Source organism: Ischnura elegans, chromosome X, assembly GCF_921293095.1.
Source record: "Ischnura elegans chromosome X, ioIscEleg1.1, whole genome shotgun sequence".
Taxonomy (NCBI): Eukaryota; Metazoa; Arthropoda; class Insecta; order Odonata; family Coenagrionidae; genus Ischnura; species Ischnura elegans.
Genome location: NC_060259.1, coordinates 100,713,834 through 100,734,764, shown reverse-complemented (window position 1 = coordinate 100,734,764; position 20,931 = coordinate 100,713,834). Strand labels below are relative to the sequence as shown.

At 38.0% G+C, this 20,931-nt stretch overlaps 1 protein-coding gene across 5 annotated transcripts in view; it reads left to right on the top strand.

Annotated features, from left to right (window-relative positions):
• Positions 1–20,931, top strand: part of LOC124170647 (solute carrier family 26 member 10-like) — a 50,780-nt gene that overhangs the window by 10,954 nt on the left and 18,895 nt on the right. For 4 of the 5 annotated variants that reach the window (XM_046549513.1, XM_046549510.1, XM_046549511.1 and 1 more), the window contains 3 exons: positions 14,713–14,877; positions 18,472–18,576; positions 20,312–20,442. In XM_046549513.1, coding sequence (XP_046405469.1) covers positions 14,713–14,877; positions 18,472–18,576; positions 20,312–20,442 — 401 coding nt within the window. The remainder of the gene's footprint in view (positions 1–14,712; positions 14,878–18,471; positions 18,577–20,311; positions 20,443–20,931) is intronic. The other variant, XM_046549514.1, reaches the window with a different exon arrangement.

Sequence of the window (20,931 nt, the reverse complement as noted above, 5' to 3'; positions counted from 1 at the left end):
AGTCTCAAATTTATGTGGTAAACTGTCGTTTGATAAATATAATGATTGACGAAACAATGCTTTGCATGATTTTTATTCAGTGCGGCGCTTATAAATTGTTTGAATAGTTAGTCGTTATTTGAGTAAGGAAATTTAGTGATGCAAAAAACATCGCCTTTCATCTGGATTTATGCTTACGTTTATCGGATAGATGTTAATCTGTCGCCGCACCACTCCTTTTCCTGTATATCTGTTCGCAACAGGTATATTGGCTATTATTTGCTCCACCTCCGGTAAAGCGACAATTCGCTATAGCGAGTGTTTATTAGTGCACCGTGGGGTGTCGTTATATCGAGGTTGCACTGTACTTACTTAGCATCATTAATTAACTTCTCTACTTGCATTAAGTAGGTTATATGGTATTAGGAAATGTGTTTGTTGGCATACGTTTTATGTTTAGGGCAGGATTGAAATCGGTGGAACTGCAGCTCATTTCATAAAACCTTATATGCCGAGTAAGTAGGACGTAAGGGTCATTCCATGTGAATTCAACACACCACTCAACCCGACCATGTCAGATTTCTTTCAAATTTGGTGTATTCAATGGTACTGGTAAGTGATGGAAAAATACCAATTTGTAGAGGTCAATGATGATTTTGACAAAAGTTACAGGTCCGCAAATGTTGTGAATTTGTCGAAATTTCAGCGTGTCTCTCTAAAGATAAATGACTATAATTCCGGTTCTATTCAAGGTAGAAAAATAAAACGTATGGTTTTGGAAAGGTAATATATAGGGCTTTACAATGATATACAACAAGGCCTATTTATAATAATTTTAATACTCGAGGTCATTGACCTTGACCTTTGACCTTGAATATCTCAAAACACCCCCCCTTCAATTTTTTTTATAAAAATATATGTTAATGCTCATACATTTTTCTACACGCATACAAAATATCAAGATGGCACACTTAGGGCGTCATGCCCAAAAAATTATTTGTCTACAGAACTACACAAGCAAAATGCAAGAAGTACCACTTAAATATGAAATGCCCTTTGTTGAACGGTATAGGTCATGGCTATATCATTACAGTGTTACAGAAAACAATGTGATGGGTAGCTTCAATGAAAATACAGTTAAAATTGGTAAAATCCAGGGGTGGTTCCAAAGAGGAGCTAGGGGGGGCTAATCCCACCTTTGGTATCCAATTTACACTAGATAAAATGGTAATTTTTTTGGGTCCCCTCCACTGCTGCAAGATTCAGGTCAATGCCTTCACTATTATTGCCACGATGAAAGAGAAAGAAAAGCAGAAGATAATGAACCACAGATGAATGCAATCAGCGCCCCCATGCAGAACACACAATCGCTAAGAAAATACATAAATCGGAGCGTGAGTGGAAGAAAATCTTCTGTGAGGGTCCACTAGACGCTGCTCCTAAAGAAAGCATCCTAGCATCAGCTGGAAAAAATATCATTAAAAAATACGAGCACGCAAACGAAGGCAATGAAGAGGCACAGAATGAAAGCAGGCAGATATATCTCATATACACTTACTAAAAGTATGCAAATGGAAGTGTAAGAGATAGGAATTCTTAATGAAAGACTCGGACGCCTTTGGTCTATCGCCCACGCTATAGGCATGGCATTTAGAAGACGCATACAGTGCGTTGCGCACACTTAGAGAGGAACTACGGGCATTTATAGTCACGCTTGTGTGGTTAATCTACTTAAGACTAATTTGCAGTTAACCTAATTACATATTTTCATTATTGAATCAAACTGTGAGAGACTAATCTGATTAGATTCAGAGGGTTTAATTTAGAGTGATAATCATACAGTCATTTAAGCTACTTATCTGTTGCTTGTCCCATGGATGTCACTTCAGTAGGAACTACAGTGAAGTGTATGTGTGAGAATCAGACAGTCATTTAAGCTAATTATCTGTTGCTTGTCCCAGGATGTCCCAGGACTTCAGTCGGAACTACAGTGAAGTGCATAAGTGATTTTTAGCACTATGTCTTTTGTGTGAAACATTAGTTTGTGAAAAATGGCTTTCAAGTCAAAAATGTACTGTTGCAATCCATTTAAAGAAGAAGGCCATGCAAGAGTAAAGAAAAATTTGAGAGACGTTCAGGATTGGATGGCAAATGAATCACCTAATGTATTGATAGGTGGGAAAATTTGCAGTAAATGCCGAAAAAAATTATCACAGAAGTTATCAGAACATGCTGAAGTAGCCTCTGCTATGGCAGGGACTTCCAAGGAAGATGTAAGTGAAGATGAAATAGCACCTGCTATAGCCCTGGATTATTTAAATAGTAGCCTTCAGTGTTTAGGTGCATCTCCTGTGAAGAAAAAGAGACTTCAAAATGAGAAAAATTACCCAAAAGAAAAATTGAAAAAGGTAGCCTCAGTTTTGGAGCATACTTATTTGGAGCAACCAGAAGAAGAAGAGAGTGTAGAACATGCAGAAAGTGAAATCATAGCCCAGCTCAAAGATAAGTTTCATAGTTCAGACAGTGTATGTGACAAGGTACAGATTCTGACTGTGCTTCCGAAGAGCTGGAGTGTTAGGAAAACCATGAAAGAATTTTCTGCCTCCGATTACATTGTACGGAGAGCCAAACAATTAGTGGCAGAATATGGTATTTTAGTAACACCAAATCCAAAGCCAGGTAAGACATTATGTGAGAAAACAGTTCGATGTGTACGTGACTTTTACTGTGACTATAACATGAGCCGTATGATGCCAGGAAAAAAGGACTATGTGTCGGTGAAAGAAAATGGGGTTAGACTGCATAAGCAGAAGCAGCTAGTGTTGCACAATCTCAAGGAAATGTACAGATATTTCAAGGAAACATATCCAGATTTAAAAATTGGAATCTCCAAATTTTGTGAATTGCGGCCGAAGCACTGTGTTCTTGCGGGTGCTAGTGGAACCCATTCTGTTTGTGTTTGCGTCTCCCACCAAAATTTTAAGTTGATGTTTGAAGGATGTAAATTAAAGGAGCTAACCAAGCACGAAGAACATACGTTACCATCATACCAGCATTGTTTAGCATTAGTTACATGCAATCCCGCTCTTCCAACATGCTTCTTAGGTGCATGTCCCTATTGTCCATGTGTAGAAAAACTAAATGATTATCTCTTTGAACTCTTCCGTAGAAATGGCATAGATGAAGTTTCGTACAAGTGTTGGTTAACCACTGGCAGGGCAGTCTTAGAGACTTTAACAAAATCAACGGATGATTTCCTAGAGGCATTTTCATCCAGTTTAAAGCAGCTAATACCACACTCATTCATAACACAACAGCAGTCACAATTCTTTAAAACTACAAAAGAAGAACTCAAAATGAATGAATATCTTGTGGTTTGTGATTTTGCAGAGAATTACTCCTTCATCATTCAAGATGAAGTTCAAGGATTTCACTGGAATAACTCACAGGCCACAATTCATCCATTCGTGGCTTACTATCGAGACGTTACATCTAATAAAATACAACATGTGTCATATGTAGAAATATCTGACTGCCTTCACCATGATACCGTATGTGTGTATTGTTTCCAGCGCAATTTCATTAATTTCCTGAAATGCCACTTTTCAACTCCAAAGCACATTTATTATTTTTCCGATGGATGTGCTGCCCAATATAAAAATAGAAAGAATTTCATTAATCTGAGCTACCATCAGGAAGACTTTGATGTCACTGCAGAATGGCATTTTTTTACTACAGCTCATGGCAAAGGACCTTGTGATGGGGTTGCAGGGACCGTAAAAAGACTAGCCACACTTGCAAGCCTCAAGAGACCTTTCGATAACCACATATTGACAGCACGAGAGTTGTTTCAGTGGAGCAAATTAAATATCCCTTCATGTACCTTCAATTATACTCCGACTACCCATCACGATGAAGACAGGGCCAAGCTAAAGCATCGTTTCGAAAATACTAGGACGATTCCTGGTACCCATAAACTTCATTGTGTCATACCTATTAAAAAAGGTATAGTGAAGACAAAGGCATATTCCATCTCATCAGAGTGTAGAGAAGAGTCAGTGACAGCTGTGGTGAGAGAAATGCTGTTTACAGACATACATGGATTCGTTGCTTGTTTATTCAATAATCACTGGTGGGTTGCATACGTCGAACACACTTACCAAGACACAGATGAAGTACAAACCCAATTCTTGCACCCACATGGACCATCTCCATCATTTGTTTTCCCTACCAAACCAGACAGTCATATCATCAAAAGATATGACATTCTCACAAGGCTCGATCCTTTGAAACAAACTGGAAGGACATACAGTCTCCCTGGATCAGACCTGGCGAACATCAACAATTTAATTGGAAACTTATGAGGTGAGGTGAAACCAAGTTTTATTATATTTTCATTGAAGCTACCCATCACATTGTTTTCTGTAACACTGTAATGATATAGCCATGACCTATACCGTTCAACAAAGGGCATTTCATATTTAAGTGGTACTTCTTGCATTTTGCTTGTGTAGTTCTGTAGACAAATAATTTTTTGGGCATGACGCCCTAAGTGTGCCATCTTGATATTTTGTATGCGTGTAGAAAAATGTATGAGCATTAACATATATTTTTATAAAAAAAATTGAAGGGGGGGTGTTTTGAGATATTCAAGGTCAAAGGTCAAGGTCAATGACCTCGAGTATTAAAATTATTATAAATAGGCCTTGTTGTATATCATTGTAAAGCCCTATATATTACCTTTCCAAAACCATACGTTTTATTTTTCTACCTTGAATAGAACCGGAATTATAGTCATTTATCTTTAGAGAGACACGCTGAAATTTCGACAAATTCACAACATTTGCGGACCTGTAACTTTTGTCAAAATCATCATTGACCTCTACAAATTGGTATTTTTCCATCACTTACCAGTACCATTGAATACACCAAATTTGAAAGAAATCTGAGATGGTCGGGTTGAAAATGTCACTTTTCTGTGTTGAATTGACGTGGATTTACCCGTAAGCAAATCCTAACAGAATTTCTGTTTGAAATGAATGTATACGCTTGCTTCATTAGAAATACAAATATTGAGTTAGAAACATAATAACAAATAATAATAACTTATAAGGACGATACCATGATACCGAAGCTGCAGGCGACTCGAGCAGCAACATCATAACATTCCTATACTAACCAGCCGAAACGTAAAGTATGCGAAAGCCTCCGTATTCAAGCTATAATGACATAAACGAACAAAAGACTAAAATACTGAGAAAGTTATTATTTTGTTCAAAAATCTTTCGATTGGGAAGCATATGACAGCAGCTCAGTGTTACAATTACCATAAATTATCAAAATTACCATCCTCAACAATTGAAGTCTGAATAGCGCAGTGGAAGAGTTCTCGGCTTGTAATGGGAGGAGCAGCGTTTGATTCCCTGCCATATCCAAATTTTTTTATCCTCCTCACAGCCGTATTTTGTTTTAAAGTTATTTTATTTTTTAAATGTATGTGAAGAGAATACCAAATGTTGAATTTAAGCATTTTTTATAACAATTTCTAATTTAAATGGCCGTGCGACGGGAATCCTTCATTGTTAGCGCGGTAGGACGAATCATCGCGTTTCCCTTGAGGGAACTCCAATCAGAATCACTGGTGAATGTGATTCCCAGTGTTATAAGGTTTCCTTTACAGGTCCGTAACTGCTCATCATTATTAACCTTTGGGATGAGAACTATCGTAGTAATCTTAGGTTCCATGTACGTAATTTCTTAAATAGATCAATTTTAGCTGATTAAAAAGACAATTATGAGTGATATTTTGTAAATTTTGCAGCAATCTGTCTGTCAATGTAGTATGCTGTCTAATTGTCATCAAATTGTCGCCATTTCCTACCAAGCTAATTTTTCCAATAAAGTTTTTCAGAATAATTTTACCCTTTTCCGTTTCGTAAATGAGCAGTGACGGAAACTTTTCTTTGAAAATTTTCAAGAAAAAATCCCTCGATAGAAAAAGATATAAATTAAGTGAAGAATTTTACTTTTAAACTTTAGGCCTCAATATTCTATAATCAGTGCTGTATTTAATACAGGAATTTTGATGGAAAGGGACAGAATGTGAGTCCAGCTGATCTACTAATTACAATCCTAGGAATAACCTATGTAATGGTAATCCTTATTCGTGCACGCACCCCGGTGCTTATTTTTAAATATAGGAAAGGCTTATCTTGAGGTCTTTATCAACTATTCTTCTAGTGCGTACTTTCTTCAAGCAAATTATGGCATCGACATGTATATGATTGAGCTACAAATTGGCCCTATTTACACTTTTTTGGAAGTTTGTGAGAATCACGGCCTGGAAGTTTTACCCCAGGTAAATTGCTTCCTTGTCCCTGGCTAGTAAAGTCGCGATAAAGATGTAGGGCAAGATGAGGTGCAGGACCTATCAGCTGACCAAAACTATGGCCCGGAGCACCCGATCCAGCGTTAAGAGCTGAGGGAGCGGCTAAATTCTGTGCAAAATATTTTACCTCCCTAATCGATAGTCTGGAATTAAAAAAGGGCGAATATTGGTTGAAATTGACTTTCAATTTAATCTCCGTCGTTGTTATAGGAAACCTTACCAATTGAGGCATACATGGATAGGGAAAAGTCGTACTATTAAGTCACTCTTTAAGTTGGCTGTCCTTAAAAATATAATAATGACCTAAATATTAAAATCGAAACAATAACTAATTTATTATAACAAAATAGAAGATTAATGCGATATGATCACTGTTCACTGCGATATGATCACTGCGATATGTTAGTGCTATTGTAAAAATTTAAGTCTCTCCTAGATATGTAAACAGTAAAAATAAAGAAACATTCTGCTAGCAACGGTGAGGCCTAGCGATTTTTTTGGCAATCAAAATTCCATTTACAGTGGAACCCCGATTTATCGTTCCCGCATTCATCGTTTTCCCGCATTCATTGCTCGCTGCTCCTGGTCCCAAATTAAGTTCCATAAAGACAATGTAATTTTTTCCCGCATCTATCGTTCCCCTAAGTATCGTTTTCCCGCATTTATCGTTTGAAGATCGCGGTCCCGTCGAATAATTTTCCCGCATTCATCGTTTGATAAAAATGAGACGAAGTGTTTACAACGTGTTATTTATGGCTAATCACAACAGACATAGTTTGAATCTTCCCCAGGAGATTGAAATGAAATAGGGAGAAGCAGAGTGCCGTGGGATAGTTACATAAGCGCATTTCCCAAGATCCGGTATCCCCCCCCCTGGTTGAAGCTTTCTTCTTCTCCGAAATAAAAAAAAGGTCCCAGCTCGAGCAGGGATCGTCTTACGACGACCTTAGCTTCGAAAGAAAATATCAAGTTACTCGAGAACAAAAGAAACCTTTTTCACGCCTCCCCCTCTCTCGACCGCTAACTTTTTTTTAGCCGACTCGCTTCAAAGGTGGAGGTCAACTGCTGCATGAATCACCTATTAGCCCAAAAGGTATCTAAAAATGAATTTCGGCAATTGGTATTATACTTTTATTATATTGAGATATTAGTGATGTGCACGTAATTCAGTAAAGATTGATACCAAACACGACGTATTTCTAACGTTATTTAAGCATTTTAAGCAAGGAAATAGTTGGAATAATACGATGGTGATTTCTGGCGAATACCGATATCCTCGCAGCTGATAGTGAGCTTCACGGAAGTTTATGCGATTTATTTCGAAAACAATTACGAGTCTGGTTACAATTTACGAGTTATGCTACAAGTTTCACTTGTCTGAGTTGCTAACGAAGCGATGTCTTCTCAGGATATTTTGTTTCTCTCGACTAGCAATCTGAATTCATCTGCTCATCTAGAGCTACGCTACTTATTGTTAGAAATGAGTGGGTAAGTTGCCTTCTCTATAGGATAAAAAATTTAATTGCGCAGTCATATGGTCATGCTTCACCCTCTGCAGTAAGCTCTGCCTACGCCGTACGCGATAGCATTAGTGCCGAACTTCACCTCGTACGAGTGGTTCCGTACTTTCCGGGGTGGGTTGACTTAAAACCAGCGAGTGTTTTCCGTGTGGGTTCAATGGAGTCCGGTTTCATTTTTATTAGTTTTATTCTTATTCGTCTTCGGACCATGGCCCTTCCGAAGATACAAGTGAGAACTTTAAAAGATGGACTCAAAATAATTGATGATGAAGAGAAGAATCCGGGCTAGAATGCGTGAATATTGCAGAACGCCTCGGTTTGTCCGGTAGCACATCACGGCAGGGATGGGGGTAGAGCGAGATCCCTGGTGAAAACAAGAAGTGGGATGAAGCCGAGGATCAGGTGGGCGTGCCGCTGACGATTAACGCCACATTGCCTCAATCATATTAAGAATTTCATTGCTAGAAAGGAACATTTCCAATAATAAACTATTTTTGGCCTTCTTGATCCATCTCATAACCAATCACTGCGACGGCGAAATCAGTTGTTTGAGGCATAAGACGCACATTTCTCGCGTAAACACGTGTACTTGAAATGGAATTTGATGGATAAGAATGTTTACAGTGAAATAGCAGTGAGTGGAGTTCAAAAATTTTTTAGCAAGGCGTCTTGTTCCCTTAGGATATTAGAAAGAGAGATAAGTCGAATCAACAATATGACCTAAGTGTTTCGATAAAGTAATAATATTCCTGTAATCAGCTGAAATCTCGTTTGAATCCATTAATGAATGTCATAATTCGCAAAAATCCAACGGATCCTGGGACATAGGCAACCCGGACAACCATTCCCGCATTGATCGTTTTCCCGCATTCATCGTTCTTTTCATCCATCCCCCTGAAAAACGACAGATCGAGGTTCCTCTGTATTTCCGAGGAAACATTTCCATTGGTGTAAATATATTTATCCAATTAACAAAAATTGATAATTAAAGCTTATGAAGCTATCTTTATCAGCTTCAACCTGCGTAAAGAACTATTTAATGTCAATCAAGTAAAGATGATGGAGTCCAAAGAGCAGTGTTTTTTTCCGGAAAATTGCCAGTTAATTTTTTTTCATTTGTTAATACCCCTATATCGAACAAATATTTCAACAACTTAATATAAAGTCTCCTGAATGACGTTGAACCCCCAAAAAGTGTTACGAGCGAGTTGATTTCCGTGTTCCTAATGGCAAAATTGTGCCCCCAGCCGGCCTTATGGGGTTTGCCATTGGAAGCAAGTCCTCATAGGTACCCACTTTTTTAACGGGTAAATATTTTCAATTCTCTTCTCCAGTCTACTACGAGTATAAAAATAACCTCAAACGCCGCGACGACGCAACAACATCGACGCTCGTTTACTCAACTGAGCATCGTAATGATTTCCTACGTCTCACTCCCGTGTCACGATGACCTGTTCGTGAGTCGTTCCCGAGCTACCATGAAGATTCATACCAAGATAGTGATCATTCAAATGTAATGGTGGCCAGAAATCGACAATGGAGCGAATGTGGCACCGCTCGATTTGTTGCAAGACTTTTGCAAATGATAGTACATGAACTTCCTGGCTTTGATTTTCTATCATGCATGTAACTGAGTAAATACACCCATGTCTCGTATAGCGCAATTTCGATTAGCGCAATTTCGATATAGCGCAAATTCGTTCCTCGGGGAAACATTGCAACGCAGTGTAGCCTAATCAAAAATGTTAAACGCTCTCGTGATAAAACGTGAACTTGCGCTAAGTACACACGTAATTTCTATCAATTTACGCATTTTAATGTTATTTCTTGCCTCAAATCTTCTTTTTTGTTTATATATTAATCGAAATTCATTGCTGTGCAATTGCCAAAAGTATTACTCGTCATTGGGTCCAGATAGCCGGCCTACCGAAGATTTATCTCGTCTCCTTAACAGAATGATAATAAATAATTTAGATCGTTAATTAAGCGTGGGGCTAGTGGAAATGAGTTTTTTTTTCAGCAATACGGTTTGAGACGTATTTTTGCCGTCGTAGGTTACCGGGCGATTGACTTCCAGGTAGAGGGTCTACGCTAAAGCCTTCAAGGTCATCGGTATTCACGGGGGAGAAATGGAGCGGTGGCCGAGTTGCGCATGAATAGCATCAACACATAAAAGGGTCCGCTATAGAGTCTCAAACACAATGGCTTCGTTCCCTCCCCGCAGTCATAGGCCTTCTGCGTCTCAGGAATACAGTTCAGCAGAAGAAGGTGATTTAGATAGAGCCATACAGAGTAAAAACCAAGAGAATATGGCAAAAAATAGGAATGCGTGTAGAAAAATCAAGAATTTATCAAGAAAAACCATAAATCTAGAAGAAGACTTGAGAGATGTCAATTGTTTTGAAAATGGAGAGCGTCAAAGCGACATTGCGTGGAAGTTTAAACTCACGATGCGTTATTTTGAATAAAGACGAAGCTAAAATATCAGTGACCTCAGCCGCACCAACTTCAACCAAGCGGTCTACACATACGGAAAGTTCATGGTGAATCAGTACAAAAAGACGAGAGTGGTAATCGCTCCGAGACATTTAGTGAAAGCGGTTGGTTCCAGAATTTAAACGGCAAGCAGGTATTTTCAGTGCGGCGATATCAGGTGAATCTGCAAGTGTTGATAGCGCAGCCACCACAACATTTTCTGATGAACTCCAAGCTGTTATTGAAAGTGGCTCCTTTCCCCCTCAACTAGATCTAGTGTTGACGAGACGATATTCTTTTGGAAAAGAATGCATTCTCGTTCATTCATTTTCAGGGAAGGAAAACCTGGGTCAGGTTTCAAGGCATTTAAAGACTGTTTCACGTAGCTGCTAATGACTCGGAGGACTTCAAATTAAAATGATTTATCATTCATAAACTCCGCTAGCTATGAAATGGCATTTAAAGTAGCATTTTCCTGTCATTTCGATGAGCTACAAAAGGGCCTGGGTGACACAACAGTTGTTTTTAGACTAGTTTTAAAAATCGTCAACAGCCGGCAACGCATTACGATCCCCTGAGATAGCAGATGTTAGCCCACCCGCACGACAGGATGGAATTTCGAAAGCACGTAAGAATTTTTTTTAACGTGAATAAAAGTCTTTGAATGCGTGAATACTATCTTTAAAGATGTTTTAAACTATAAATATTTATAGAAATAATGTTTTCTAAGGCTTTTTATGGGAATATAGATGTTTTAGAGGAAATTCAATACCAAAGACCTATGCTACCAGGAACGCATCCCTATCTTCCCTGTGTTAAAACGCTCTCGTATAACGCAAATTCGTATAGCGCAAAGACCCCAAGGAACGCATCCCTTGCGCTATACGAGACATGGGTGTAGTGTAATGGTGTGCGTCATCACCTCGAGGATAGGTTTTGTGGGCAAGTTTCACTCAGTGCAGAAGGATGTGCATAGGTCATTTTGACCATTAATTGTATTTTAGCCTCATAATTTTTCTCATTGAATCTCAAGTTTTCTTTCAGCATATAGGTTTTGAGAGGCATTATGTATATATAACTGGAAATTATTTATGGATTATTTCTGAAAAAGGCTGTGCCATGGGAAGCAGTTTGACTTTCTCTTATGCAAACCTTCATCATGAGCTCTTTGATCAATTCCTCTCCTAATTCCCCTCAAAGCCTCTCCTTAGGGTTAGGTATATTGATGACATTTTATTCCTCTGGCCGTATGACCTAGCCTCCCTGAGACTGTCATCTCATCCCTTAATGAATTCTCCACTCTTTCCTTCAACTCATTTATCTTATCCTCTAAAGTCACCCGCCTAAATGTTGATATTCCCTGTTCTAATCGGAGATTTGCCACTTCTGTGCTCATTAAACTCACAAGCAATGACAAATTCATTATGGCAGCTGCCACCTCTCCCATGCTAAGCAATCCCTCTCGTACTCTCTTTCCATCTGTGGCCATTGTATTTGCTATAATCCTGATTCTCTTGACCATTTCCTGTTGAACCTCCACCAATCACTTCTTCGTACCCAGAGCTTTTTTTAAATAAAAAAATCCGTAGGACCCATTATCATTGGAAGCCTCTGAAAGATCTAAAATCCACTAACACCATTTCCATGTTTACCACCCACTTCTCTGGCTCAGAAAAAATTTAACTAACTATCATGGATCTTTTCTTATTATTTTAGGTTATCCTACTACTACTATTGCTAATATCTTCCCCCACTGTCCTAACCTTACTTATAAATGCCCACCAAATCTTTCTCACATATTCCAAGCCACCAAACTTATATTTAAATTTAGTTCTAAGTTCCCTTTTAAATCATCTCCTACAACATGCAGCCATACGGGATGTAAAATCTTTGTAATTCTTAGTATTAAACTATGTACTTAACATTTTTGCAGCTGTCCCTTTCCCTCATTACCACATCCCTCCTGCACCTTTAGCATCATAGTCTATTTCCACCAATGGCAATTTTGCCCTGCCTTTTATATTGGAATGTGCTCCACTCCCCTTAATGTATATATGTAAAACAAAGTTGCAAATCATGCTAGTTGCACCATTTATAACTTGAGAATGGCTGTACCAATTTTAATGATGTTTAGTTTTTTGGATTTGTGTCAGCCCCAGATGACAGAATAAACATTAAAAAACAGTAAAAGTTCATGAAAAAATTAATCATGAGCTTAGGGTTACTTTTTTAAGAGTTGGTTAAACTGCAAAAGCTCTCAAGTTGTTCAGCTCTTGATGATTTGTTTTGTTTTTACTAATTTGACGACTGAGATTGGTGACGATATTAAAAACATTTTAGTATTTAAAATATATTAAAAACATTAAAATCATTCAATTCGAGCTAATCCCAACTCAAGTTGAGTAGTCAACAAATACGCACTACGAAGTGTGTAAACAAATCTCCGAGCAATTGTTGACTATTGGTTATGGTTGTGTTCCTGTCCACGAATCAAGCAGATTGATGTCATTTCCTCGGAATTTTAGCAAACTTCGTTTCAATGAAAGATGAGATCATCAACAAAGTGTTCCTGAACATGATTGATAACCACATATTGAAAACACAAATGGTTGTGTGAGTGAGCAAATTTGCAGGTGGCTAAGAATGAAGATGTGGATGACTTAAACTTCATAATTCAGATTCAAATCATTGATACCTACTCTGCATTCTATCAAATCTATTGACTGTGTCACAAATGAAGATGAAGTCACCAACTATTCATCTGAATCTTTATAACTTTTTGGATGTGCCTGGCTTCCCACTGCTCAATTTTCAGCTGAAGGTTGGCGTTGTGGTTATGATGATTTGTAACTTCAAGGGAAAATTCAAAGTTGAGGAAGTTCTCATTCTGAGGATTCTCATGACCCCAACTAATATGCCCTTTGAGTTTAAACAAACCCATTACCCAGTTCGTGTTGCATTTGCGATGATGATTAACAAATCACAAGGTGAGTATGTATTTGTTTCTGAATTTAGAAAACCCATGTTTTTCTCATGGTCAAATATATGTGGCATGTTCACGTGTTGGTAAATCATCCACTTTATTTGTTCTTGGGCCTGATAACAAAACAATAACTGTTGTACATATATCAGAAGGTACTTGACTCAAGAGTAGAACATAGCCAAATGTGGCCGGGGCACGTTGAAGCATGGGCAGGTTTACAGGGTGCACTTTTCCGAACCAAGTTATTATTAGCACACGGTAAGTCATGAAATATTATTGATGCTCCCTAGGGGGCTATTTTCATGAGATTTTGAGCATCAGCCAAACATTGAGTTGAGTAAACTTGCCCCAAGAACAGGGCAAGTTTACACAACAGACTTGGACCTACAAACATTTTTTACCATTAAAAACACAAATATGCCAACAACTAAATTCATGAAGTTTTGACTTAATTAACTGCCTTATAGTACCACAATGTCTAAAATTTCCTGTGTTGAAGTTTAGAAATTAGAGAATTCATTGAAAAAATCCGCGTATACGTGCCCTGATCTCTCCTATGTTGGTCGAATGAAGAAAATGTTATCCGACGAGCCATTGTAATACATACTTATTTTTGTAGGTTTATTGAATTTTTTTCGTATTTTAATATAATAAGTCAAAATTAATTAGAATAAGTGCAGCCACTCTTGATTTATAAATGGTGTAACTAAACTGTTAATTGATTATTAGGCGTTACGAAGTTCACTGGGTCAGCTGGCATAAGAATGAACAATCACCATGCCTCCTGCCAAAATGTCTCTTTCCTGGTCCCTAAGCATGCCACATCCCACAGTAAAAAATTTGACAACTGCTACAATGTATCCCTTCGTGCTACCCCCTCCCCCACCCTCTTCCATCTTCAGTAGTTGATCTACAAATGCTAGAACATCCTTGCATCTTGTTATTCAATGCCCTTCTTGTTATCTGGGCCTTAGTAGATCTCATTATTCCTCCAATAATCAATTTATTACCCTAAAAGTTGGGAGAAGGACTATTGTGATGATGCCCTTTGTGCCAGTATTGTCAGCTATGGTGTTAAATTAAGCCTCTGTGGTGGAAGTTTGCAGCAGAATTCTAGTACCTGCTTCATTTTGACCCAAACATATCTGTAAATGTAGTGAGTTGAATAGAAAGAGCCCTATTCCTGAGAGACTTTTGAAAACTTTATTCTATATGCTGGAAAAAATATTTAGATTAGATTAGAGTAAATGAATCGGAATACATGGCATGATGAAGAATGCAATAAATTGTATTTTGTTTTGTTGAAATTTTTAAGTGCATATATAATTGTTATTGTAAATGAAGAAGATGTTGATTATTTTTTTCAGTTTTTCCTTGGAGTTTTCAAGCTTGGGGGTCTGAGTGTGCTCTTGTCAGATACTTTAGTGAGTGGCTTTACTACTGGTGCTGCCGTTCATGTTGCCACTAGTCAAGTGAAGCATCTTTTTGGGATTAAGGTCGCACGTTTCATGGGTCCACTGAAAATTATTTATGTAAGTTTCTCTTGTCATTGATTATTTCAATAGATTCTTTCTCTCCATAATTAATTTAACGACTCAAATTTTATGCATGAATCAATGAGAGTAATACAAGTTTGATACATGCAAAAATTAATATGTATGGAATGCTATTTGGGTTGAATTTGTAAGGATACAAATTCTTTGAGGATTCTCTTCAGAACTTTCTTACATGGACTGCATTAAGGATATCTATTATTACCATGCGTGATGTCATTATGGTTCCCACTGTCGCTGTGTGAGGTGACCTTGGAGCGAGGCTATGAGCGCCGCTACGATGCAGGCTGCTAGCAGGTAGCAGAGTACCCTGCTAGCTGGTAGCGCTTGGCTTAAATGAGGATTATAAATACCTTATCAAACGAAGGAAACTTTCGGACCATAGGCAGTTTTAATAGGTGATTATTAAGACATGTTTCCCTGAGCTCTGTGCCTCATGCATGAATAGGTAATCTCAGACGATGTAAAACTCCTATCCGCTCGTATAGGTCCCTGTGGCGTCACGTGGAGTGGCATTGCATGAATGCCAATCTGGCCTTTTTCAAATGGGGTTAAAAATGACCATTAACATTCGTCTAAACTGGGATTTCTAAAACCAAATAATTTATATATTATGAATACACCAATGGTGGGTAACGAATCGCAATCAATGTCTTTCGTTTTCTTTGATGAAGGAAACTACCCTATTGGTAATAATGAGAGTGTACTGTAATAATATGGATTTTGCACAGTTTAAAGTTTCCCAGCTGTCCTTAGTGTTATCAATGGATATGAAAAGAATCTTTGCTTTGAACATGCATCATATTACCACATGTAACATGGTTTCAGCACAATTTGTCATTACAGGGTAGAAAAAATCAGATAATCAGCTAAGGATATTGCATTGTTAATGGTATGTGGTAGATTTGAAAATTTGTCACCCAAAACATGTAATAATCTCAGTTTTTATAATTCTACAGTGTAAGCATACATTAATCCTGTGCAGTGGAATCCCAATATATCGTTCCCGCATTGATCGTTATCTCGTATTCATCGTTTGCCGTTCCTGGTCCCAAATTAAGTTCCATAAAGGCAATGTAATTTTTCCCCGCACCCATCGTTCCCGGAAGTATCATTATCCCACGTTGATCGTTTGAAGATCGCGCTCCCAACGAACAATTTATGTTGAATTGCGACCTGAATTTCACGAAAGGCGGCCGGGGAAAAGTCATATCGTCTTTCATTCACGCTGGAGACGTCCTATCGCCGGGCCGGATTGAAATGGGTGCCGTGCCGTCAACGGTGCGAATCTACTCATTTGACATAGAGACCTATGGTAAGTTGAAAGAACCGCGCCATGCCGTGGACGGCGGGAGGCAAATGGTCAGCTCGTTTGAAAGCGGCTGCGGCTACTGAAATGTTATAATTTTGGCGAGAATGACGAACTGACGAATCCTTAAATGCGCGTGTTAGTGAGCCACTCTCAAAGGAAAAAAACATGGATGCCATGCAATTGGAAAGTAATGTATGCATTTTTAATCTTTTTATCACTTTTTGGCTTTGAATACGCCGTAAACCATTTCGGCTTTGGGCGCCAAATTCAAATCCTTGCCACCGCACCGAGCCAGTTCCAAAGAACCTACTTTATGCGATCAGTTCTCAATGCCAGTTCCATAGTCAAGTACCGGCAGTACCGAGAACCGGGAACCGAAACCAACCCATCTCTACTAAAAATGATTGACGTCCTTTAGTTGAAATTTTTTTTGTTAACAAAATCAAAATACATTATCACAATTGAGAATTGTGATTTCTTAGAACGTCGTACAGAACTGTAACAATCAGTAAGTGACAAAAGTAGATGAGACCAAGAGGTCCATTAAAATCCTAAAAGCAGTAATTCAAAAGCTTCCCGATCGAAATCCAAATGCAACATGAAAATTCAAAGAAAATTGATAGTACAAGGCATTATGTAATGCTTTTCAAATTTCAGCCCAAACGCCCAAGGTGTGATCCCCATTAGAGCGCTTAACTGCAACTGTATGGCGGACATGATAAAATGTGGCTCTATTGAAAAATGGAGTTTCAGAGGATGGATGCCTTTGGAATAGTGGTCTCTTCAGCATATGCATCCTGGGGTAAGGGGAGGAAAAAAAAAGGATTGAAAGAGGGAGGACTGAGAGCCCCCCCCATGCCCCTGCCTTGCTACGTGTAGGTGAGGTGGTGTGGGAAAACATCTTGTTACAAATAATGAACAAATATGAGGACTAGCTGCAATGGGCTCGTTAGACAATTTTTTTAATTTGAATTACAACGGTTTTGTTGGTGGCCAACCCCGAATTTTCCACCATGAAATTAAGGAGCTCTTCCCTCTGCTCCTATGACACCCTTATTAGAGAACCACTTGGGCTAGTATCTGTACTGAATTTGGTAAACTTCGGTTATTGAGCAAAATATGATACTACAATGATTCAGAATTAAAATTAGCTTAGGTAACCATGAAAAATCCATTTAAATATTAAAACTAATATGAAGGAAGTAACCCTTGTGCAACAAATCTACAGAGAAAAAATCAGTCTCCTTGACTGGGGTTCGTGCCTGTATTCCCCAAATTCTGGTCAAATGCTTTAGCCAGTTAAGTTATTGTCGCATCTATCCTTTTCTTGGAAATTTGTGGACTATACCAAACAAGATGGTCTAGACTGTTGAGGATATGATTCAATGGGGAAAAAAATCATTCCCTTGACCAGGACACTATGCTGAGAGAATTAGCTGATATAGTCTCCTGTAACCTAGAACAACAATATTTATTAAAATTAACATTTTTTCACTAACCTTAACACAACATTTTTTCAACTGGTTTTTTCTCTAACATTATTTAATGCCTAACTCTGTACATACATAACTATCCATATCCCATAACTTTTTGTACAAATACTATGCCAATATTGCAATTTACTTATGCCTTTGTACCAGTTTCTGCAGGCACACTTACGATATAAAAATATGACATAAGTTACTGGCTGGAACATTACTTTCTGATTCTGAGAAATGGGAAATCATTTTCTGAGATCCTCCATCATTTCTGCTGCTCTCTGATGAGTTTCCCCAATAGAAAGTTCGGATGGACCTTAGTGGATAGCTCATTCCAAAATTATCCCGTCTTTCCGAGAACCAACCACGAACTATCTGAGAGATTGCCATAGTGGATAGGGCTCCTAGTGATCATTCCTTGCATCATTCACAAGCTGATGTTTTGTTGTGAATGCATTCACGGCAAAACATCAGCTTGTGTTCTTCATTTTATCGTGTGATTTAATTTTGAGGAGGTGAACTTATTAACAATGTTCATCATCAGCCTCAAAAGAAATATTTAACCTCTAAGACCTCCTTTTGTTAGGATTGGAAAAATGCCAAATTTGTGTTGTGAAGTTCAATGAATGCCCTCAGCAAGCAAATGAAATGAAAAGTGCCCACATTTATTTCCTTCGTCAAAATTATTTTAAGTTGCGGTAATTTCAATGAGAGGATTTTCAGAGATTTCAGAGAGAAATTTCAGATTTTTCCTTCACTTAATTCATTGTTTTTCTTTCGCAGACTTATGTGGATCTCTTCAAAAAAATCGAAACAACAAATCTAATTGCCTTGGGTGTGAGCATACCAGTGATAATTGTTCTTGTCCTTTATAATGAGCTTGCAAAAGTGAGTATTACTGGTAAAATTATTATAAAATAGGATTTCTTACACAATACAATTGGTTAGATATTTTACTTAAGAGTTGAGGTTTAAGTGTGCTCGTGTTGATCAAATAAACAGAACTCTAAATAGTAGTGTAAGAAGTTTAATGCTTGATAATTACAGCCAGTGTAGGTTTGAAAAACTAAATAGACTCCACGATATCTGCAGATTTTCATTGTCTTCTTGCACTAGCAGTGAGGGTCCTCCTGCTGAGTTGGAGATGCTCAAACTGAATCAGGGATGCTACTCCTCAATTATGGGCACCAAAATCCCTGGTCCAATTACATGAGGGCACCAATGGTCCTCCGCTCACCTTCCTTTGGGTGGTGCTGCCTTTTGGTGGTAGTGCACATTGAATAAATGCTATGTGTGACTGCCCTTAGGATCCTCCTTTGCATTATTCTATTGTGTCTCAATTGAAAATATTAATTTTTCATTTTTGGCATATATGACTTTGCATCCATGCACGTTACTGTGTACAAAGTTACTTGTTTCGTACAGTGATTTGGAAAATAAGTACCCTTGGTGGAATGGGGACAAAAGAGGGTATATTTCTCCGACAGTGGCTTAGTAAGCATGACCTCCGCAGTGTAAACTTGAGATATCAACACCTTGTTTGGTAAGCTCAGTCTGAGATTTGCCATGGATGGCTTGCTAGTGTAACTAGTAGCATAGCTGACCAGCAATTGGGAGATCCAGGTTCGAATCCGGGGAACTCAAATTATTTTGAATTATTACGGAGGCTACTCAAATTATTTTGTTCATGGTAAATTTCATCCTTGGTGTATATGTTTGAATTTTTTTTCAGAGAGGATATTTAGTTTTCAGCATAGAAATAGCTTGTTGTTGTAGGAGTTATAGGAAGCACCCCTAGAGGAAGAATTGTGAGACCATTTAAACAAAATGCCTGTGAGGAAGTTAGCCTACTCTGTGACAACATATTGTCATTGCTACAGAGTTTACTGCAAAAAAGGGAGCCACCTTAAAACACATAGCATGTTGAGCACCATGCCCATCATAGTGACCGCCAATGAAAAACCAGATATGCCATGCCATAGTATTGGCCTCTGAGCAGTTTAATCCCGGAGGATTACTGATGCCATGGGTGCTGAGGGCCAATTGTTAAGGCATGAATCTAGACTGAAGTGGTCATTAAGACCGCAGCTCATCAAAACAGTCAATTTCATTTAAGATTTATTTGCCATATTTCTACATGTGCAATTGTAACCAATAATATGCAATTTAAAAAAAATCATTGATGGCATCACAGGAAATATGTGAAGAAACTCATGGTGGTCAAAAGTGCTAACAAGTGGGAGGGCCCAACACAAAGTAACCTATGAGTTACAATGTACTAGTTCATTACTCTGCAATATCCCATCGTCACTCCTTCACCCAAATTTTATTTACCTTTGATAGAACCAAGTCTAACCAGGAGAACAATCCTCTTTTCATATTGCAAACATGTTCTTCCTCCGGAGCTTCATTTGTTGAAAGATGGTAATACATTATAGATTTAATGTTAATGTATAGATTTTTCTTTCGCTGTGAATTTTGTTGTTAAGATATGGAATTAAATGCATTGTTTGTGAAATAGTGATGGATAAGCTCTTCAATAAACTCGCAGTTCAGTCATATATTGTTTTCAATTCTTTTTTTACTGCAATATCTATTTATATCTCTGATTTTAATATTCCAGCCAGTGATTACCAAAAAGTTACCAGTACCTCTACCCATTGAGCTTATAACTGTTGTTCTTGGAGCAATGGCATCATGGTATGGAAACCTGAGTGATTACAATGTGACAACTATTGGAGATATACCTACTGGGTGTGTTTAACTCACTGAATTAGCATATAAAAATATCATTTCATTAATATTTTATTTCAGATGCTTAATTTCTAATTAAAATTTTGCCGACTCTTTGTGCTTTCAATATACATATGCTTTAACAGGATGTAATTTTTCTTCCCCAATCACAATTTTATTATCTTTCTTGGTTCTGGGTGACATGGTGCATTCACTTGCACTAATTCAAGTACTGTACAAAATGAATGCAAGGCTCATTTGCATCCGTGTATCCAGAGTATAAGAAAAACTTTAATGAGTCTGTCTTCTGAAAATTTGGTCTTGGAGGGTTTTCTTGCTACCAGGAATTTTAATACTTCATACCTTACATTATAGTAAGATTCAGTCAAATGCATTGCATTGAAAAATCCTCCTCCAAGCTTCTTCTCCATTTCTTTTTACAGATTGTCTCTGCTATATATGTATTACCTGGAATGAGGTTTACTGTCATCTGGGTATCTGTGAAGGCAG